This window comes from Sinocyclocheilus anshuiensis, unplaced genomic scaffold (assembly GCF_001515605.1).
Source record: "Sinocyclocheilus anshuiensis isolate Anshui unplaced genomic scaffold, SAMN03320099.WGS_v1.1 scaffold1736, whole genome shotgun sequence".
NCBI lineage: Eukaryota > Metazoa > Chordata > Actinopteri > Cypriniformes > Cyprinidae > Sinocyclocheilus > Sinocyclocheilus anshuiensis.
Window position 1 is genome coordinate 44,777 of NW_015558656.1, and position 6,427 is coordinate 51,203.

The 6,427-nt window shown below is 42.3% G+C and overlaps 1 protein-coding gene across 2 annotated transcripts in view; it reads right to left on the reverse strand.

The window, feature by feature from the left end:
- Positions 1-1,474: 1,474 nt before the first annotated feature.
- LOC107681053 (phosphatidylinositol 3-kinase regulatory subunit alpha-like) overlaps positions 1,475-6,427 on the reverse strand; it is a 35,552-nt gene continuing 30,599 nt past the window's right edge. For both annotated transcript variants that reach the window (XM_016477200.1, XM_016477199.1), the window contains 11 exons: positions 5,844-6,045; positions 5,680-5,762; positions 3,608-3,710; positions 3,402-3,500; positions 3,107-3,287; positions 2,871-2,996; positions 2,596-2,738; positions 2,330-2,506; positions 2,126-2,200; positions 1,869-2,039; positions 1,475-1,693 (listed from right to left, as the gene is read on the reverse strand). In XM_016477200.1, coding sequence (XP_016332686.1) covers positions 1,504-1,693; positions 1,869-2,039; positions 2,126-2,200; positions 2,330-2,506; positions 2,596-2,738; positions 2,871-2,996; positions 3,107-3,287; positions 3,402-3,500; positions 3,608-3,710; positions 5,680-5,762; positions 5,844-6,045 — 1,550 coding nt within the window. In that variant the 3' untranslated portion in view covers positions 1,475-1,503. The remainder of the gene's footprint in view (positions 1,694-1,868; positions 2,040-2,125; positions 2,201-2,329; positions 2,507-2,595; positions 2,739-2,870; positions 2,997-3,106; positions 3,288-3,401; positions 3,501-3,607; positions 3,711-5,679; positions 5,763-5,843; positions 6,046-6,427) is intronic.

The following is a 6,427-nucleotide window of genomic DNA, read 5'->3' on the forward strand; positions in this document are numbered from 1 at the left end:
ACCGAAATGAATTTTTTTTTTTTTTTTTTTTTTTCTTCATTCCAGAGGATCAAATCGATACACTTTCGATTATGGGAAAGATATCACAAAATAAACCTCTATACTGGATTAGGAACCTGCAGTATTATGTTGTCATGACATTAATCATTCAATTGCAGTCATTTCAGACGTCATTGTTTATTCGTTTATGTTTGTTCTAGTGAAAATGTTCAGATATACATCACCATTACTGTAGACAGAAGCAGCACTAATGTCCTCCAGGCTCTGCCCAAGAGAAAATCAGCTCCAAGTGAAAAAGACTAATAAAATACTCTCCCTTTAATTTTACTAGCGGCTGATAAAGGAATATGTAATAAAGTACTTTTTTCACACTTCTTCTGTAAAACTGAAGCCACCCTTCTTGGTGCTTTGACACCTAAAATATCCTCTTAGATACATAAAAAAAAGACTTTATGCAATAAAAACAAGTTTATATTATGGGTAGCAACATGTAAAATAAAATCACAACTCTGCAGAGAAGATGGAAAATACAGAATTTGCATAGCAGATTAGAATACAACTGAGAAGGAACTGCGTTTTTGGTACAATATGGTTTTGTCACATAGCTTTTGATGCTATCTGTATGTACAGCGTGAAGTCCGTTTCAGTTCCTTTCTTGCCAGTCCATAAAGCAGAAATGGATTTAGAGTCTGTCACTATAATGCTCACAAAAGAAATGCCAAGCATCTCGTTCGCTTCTCGTCGCGCTGCTCCTCTCAGGCGAGACGTGTCATATCAATGTTTGTGTAGGAGTTTCTTACAGGAAAACAAGTAGATACTGTTTCGAAAGTGCCATCTTGCTACATTTGATTCCACGGTCTGTTCATGAAAATTAAACATGTCGAACATCCCGATAGCTTGAGTTTTGGTCACATTCTCTCGTACACACACACACACACACACACACACACACACACACACACACACACACGCCATCTTGCTACATTTGATCAACTGACTCCATGGTCTGTTCGTGAAAGTTTAACACATCATGTTGAACATCCCGATAGCTTTCAGATACTGAGTTTTGGTCACATTACATTCTCTCGTACACACTCACACACATACACCCAAGCGGGGACCTGAACTGAGCAGGTCATGGGTTAGAAGAGGTAAAAAAGATGCACTCTAGAGGTTTAATCAATGTTCCACATTCCAGCAGCGGGTAAAGCTTTGAAATGAACAAGCACCATTTGGAAAAGGCCTCCGAAGTCCTCCATTTTGGGAGAGAGAGTTCAATTTTAGCAGTTTCCGCTCAATAAAGAAAACTACATTCAGACTGGCAAAAGTCTCAGTGGCTGAAATGTTCGTTTTGGGTTTTGCTTTCTTGGCTTTCTGACATGGTCGTTTCAAGGCAAAAAGCAGCCCTCGGTAGCGGCCTTACTGGAGGCGTCTCCATTCGAGGGGAGGCCCTTTCTCAACTCCCGTGTTTGTAACGAGTCCCAAGGGTGTGTTCACGAGTCCTCACCGCCTCTGGTGTGCGTAGACTGGGTATGCTAACGTGACATTCAAAGAGTCATTGTGCTGAACCAGGGACGTATGCTGGTAGTGCAAGACCAGTTCTTTCAGAGAGCTGTAAAGGTTGTAGGGCTCAGCGAAGCCATATCCTGTGGGTGTCTTGTTGATGACGCAGTGCTTGACCTCACCATCCACACTGCGAGAAGACAAAGAGATGGGTTTTAGTCATCAGTGCCTTTTGCAATTTCCCATTTCTACATGCAACTGGTCTAGTAGTCAATGAATTGCACAGAATGTCAAGAGATGTCCATGTAAAAACAACCAACATGTGAACTGATGCTGCCCCACAAGCACAAAAAAGTGGTACGTACACAACACTACAGGCGTAACATCCAGCTTTGCTGCTGTCCCTGACCAGGAATGTTCCGTCTCTCTTGCCCCGCAGCAGGGCCTCTGCCTGGATGCGGTTAATGTTACCCAGCTTCCAGGAGCGTTCGTCATGGTGTGGCAAATCTTCATCGTCATCCACCATTGAGTATTGACTAGCGCAGAAGTGGAGAGTTTAATTTAGCAACCAGGAAAACTTTTAAATGTCAAGTGGCTATAACATGAGAAGCAGAATACTCACTCGTCCTGGTTGTCGTTTTTGATTCCCAACCATTCGTTGAGTTTCTTCTGTCGGACCCCTTTCTGTGTCAACCACCTGTGGCAGCAAAAAAAAGAGAATCGTTTATTACATTACATTGTACTCCATATAGTCATTTCTGAATGCAAGACTGTGTCCTGCGTGTTAAATTTGAAGTGCAGAACCTATGGAGTATGAGCTACTTACATGAGGTACTGATCCCTGGTCTTTCTGAGCTGGATGAGGTCAGGCTTAATGCTGTTCATCCGCTTGTCGATCTCTCTGTAGTCCGCCGCTTGCTTCTTCAGATCTTCCTCAAGACGACGTTTGCTGTCCACAATTTCACTGATGCGCGATTTTAACTTCTCATAGTTGACCATTATCCTGCATTGAAACATTGCAGAGATGTTGCATTACACTTCTGAAATGTTTGCCAAAAGACTACTTTGGAAGTTCTCAGCTTCAGGACTCACCTTTGGATTTCCTTCTCATTGCCTTCTCTCCTGAACTTCTCAATATATTCTTTGCTGTACCGTTCTTGCGTCTGGCACTGCTCTTCAAAGATCTTTATGGTCTCATTAAAAGCTTCAATAGCAGTCCTTTTCATTTGTATTTCCTAGTGAGCAGACAAAAGCATGTCAGAATGTGAGCTTTTCCTGAAGGGCTTTTCTCAAGCTCTGAGTGAAAAACATACATTACTGAAATACATATAGTCAATCATCTACTATAAACACATTTAAGGGCACACCTGTGATGTTCTAGTGTATTCCTCATAGAGTCGGTCGTACTCTCTGTTCTTTTCTTGGTACTGCTGGTGGTATTCGTGCAACTTCTTCCCAACAGCTTCTATATTGTCCTCCTTTACCACCTGATCCTGTAAATACAAAAAACATACATCCAATAAAATGTTTCCAATTGAAACGTGATGATCTAGAGTGAAGTTCTTCGGGACACTATATTCCAGTGAAATCAGAGGATGATTACCTGTTGGTGCTTGGAAACAGGATACAGTAGTTTCACATCTAGTTTGGGGTTGTACTGGGCGAGAGATTCGTGCCGATAGTGGTTGATCAACTCAACCACAGAGTTGAAGGTTAGTGGGTCTGAAAAGCCGTATTTTCCATCACGATGGAAGATTTTGATCAGCTTGTTGTTACCTCCTTTCCTGTACGGCCAATAAAAAGTAGTATTTAGATCAACCCTTTGAGTCAAGGCAAGCACCCTCAATAAAAAAAAAAAAATGCAGACACACATATGGGTTTTACAAAGGAGAACTTACCTCAATGTCAGTGTGTAATCCCCATGCATTTTAGTGGAGGCATCTCGGACCAAAAATGTACCATCAGCAGTGTCCCTAAGCTTTTCGTTGACCTCCTCCCTGCAACAGAAAGAGAGTCAAACTTTTACAAAAAGAAACATTAATAAGAACAATTAAACAAAAATGCATGCTTATCTGACCAAACATTAGGTTTGATGAGTACTTGCCTGGAGATGTCCCCCCAGTACCATTCAGCGTCTTGCAGAGCCATGTTGTTGTTCATACCGTTGTTAGTGACAGACGTTGGTTTGGGTGGCTTGGGAGGTAGTGCTGTAAAGAGAAAAAGAGAAACTTGGTTGAGACCAGAACTGCTGATGAACCAGCAGCACTCAATGTCATTTACACAGACAACATGTGCAGGCATGCTCAAACCTATCTGTCAATATGAAACAACCGTATTACTAAAGGATGCTTCAATCTGATGAGGAGAAAGGAAAACCCCTAAAACATCCTATGGCGTTTTTCTGTCAAGTTGACAATGAATATTTTTTCCCTAAATGTGACAGTCATGTTTTAAAAGCATGCAACGGTTACTGCAGTTTTCTCGAATTCTTCCCTCCTCCCCTTCCAGCGTTTCCCATTTCATTAAATGCAGCTGAGCACATGCCTCTCGAACACTCAGCAGGGAGTCGGATTCTTTACTCCATGAGAATGCATTTCATTGACCCTTCCAAAAAATCTTTTCATCACCATTTCTGGATCTGGCCAGCATTATACCACATAAGCTGTTCCTGATATGCACAATCACACATATAAGTCACGGAGATACAAGACGGGATAAGGAGCTTTAATTTGAATTTGATAATATCAGTTATTTGAATCATCACTTGACCTTTACAACAAGTGTTTCAGAACAGAATTAGCACCATTGCTAGAAGCAATGACATCTGACAGCATGCAGAGACCCACTGATAAGCTTTTCAAAGCATTGCAATATGCACATTCATGCAAGAATCCTTAACCATTGAGAACATGTTGCTTTGCTGGATAGAGGCAGAGGTTGCATCTGATTGGCTGCTGGGCCGAGTGACGGCAAGCAGCGGGGGCAGTGCAGTCTCCGTGGAGCATGAGGCAGAGCTGAAGCGGTGGGCTATTTTTATCTTCCAACCCCCCCACCACCTCATGCACACTCACTGTCTCTCCTTTGTTCACTTCAGTCACTATCGTCGCTAAGCATTTTCTGCCTAGTGCAATCACACAACATTAAATCAGATACACCTACAAGAATCTATCTGACAAACCTCCATGCCAGGGCAAGGTATAAATAGGCCCTAACAGGTAATAAAACATTTAAACAGTCACACAGCCAGACTTGGGGCCCCTGGCAGCCTGAGAGAGATAGATGGATAAAGACAGGGAGAGAGACTTTACTGCTGCTATACAAGCCCAACTAGACATCTGGCCTGTGTTCAGGGCAGCATACACACAGCAGAAGTGTCTCTGTGGTCTGTCCCATCTCTAAATGAACCTGACCCACAAAGGCAAGGGAGTGGAACACAGATTTTTCAACAGAGCACTCCCATCCATTAAACATTCATATCTAAGTGCTACACTGCAGCCAAGACTACACACTGATGAAGTGAAGGGGCACAGCTACTTCATATAAGAATTAAGAACATCAACGCTGTTGTCTTTTTGCTGCATAAAACAAATCAGAACTGGACATCTTCCCTTTTTTACAACTCTTTTCTGTCCATTTCAGCAATTCTTTGGAACAGTGTTTGCTTTTGATCTGACGTACAAGGTGTGAACATCAGTTGGATCTGTGGGCTAGCTCATGCAGTAAACTAAACCCTGTTGCTAATCCATTGCACACAATTTCTCAGTTACTTATCTTCTTTCCAATGTTGTCTACCCTCCATGTACTCTAATACATTATAAAAAAGGTGCATGTGTGAGACATTGGGCCATGGTACTCAATGTTTGGACAACACCGGTTTGAATATATCTCGTCATCGCTATCCTATTCCCCCACCATTGTCTCTTGTCTTGTCAAAAATATTTCTATCAGTAAAAAGCAGAATGACTGCACTATTTTGCAATGCCATAGAGCAGTGTTTCTCAACCTTTTTGACTTCAACAATGCATTTTAATATGGTGTCAAGTTTAAAGTTTTACATATTTAATTTTAATTTGTGAATATAGCTAAATTTCAATAAATTAATTTTAAATAACTTATTGGTTGAGAACCATTGCTTTGTATTTTTGTGGTTTGTACTCAACATAATAGTATTTTTACCTGGAGCCGCCTGACTGTCACTCCATTCGCTGGTCACCAGGACTTCAATTATCCGAATGTGTGCCTCTGGGCTGGGCTCACAGCTGGAAATGGAAATGGAACATCAGGGTTTTTTGCTAGCTGGCAACAATGTGATTCATCAGCATATATGTGTGTGAGTGTACCTGGTGGTCTGTTGTCTGAAGAGTGCCGGGCTGAAGATCTCAGCGAGGGCACGAGCACTAAGCAGGTTGGCAGCTGAGGCCTGGCATACACGGGAGAAGTGGTGCAGCAAGCTCTGCAGGGTCAGCCAGTACTGCGGAGGAAGTGCAGAGGAGCTGGCCACCAGCCGCAGGTGGTGTGCGCATTCGTCTGTACCCTGCACTTCTGAAGAGACAGAGAGACAGAAGAGTGTTTAAAAAAAAAAAGCTCTCACACCCACTTTAATACACTTAGCGTGTCGTCAGAACACATCCCTCGACCTTTGTCTCAAGGGCTATGTATTTATAGTGAGCTAAACAATCAACGAGGACATATGCAAAAAAAGTGTACATGCAGTCATGTGGAAAATTGTGCTCAGTGCGCAGTGAGCAACTAACCGCATAAGATCTTAAGCGAGACAATGACAGAGTGAGTAAGGTACTCTGAGAGGTGATTGGTTGACAGCGCTGATGTCGCAGACAAGTTTTCAGGTTTGCTTTAGGTCTATTAACCACAGATATCCTGTTTCCAGCCACGTGACTGCACACTACCCAAAAGAGAACTTTAA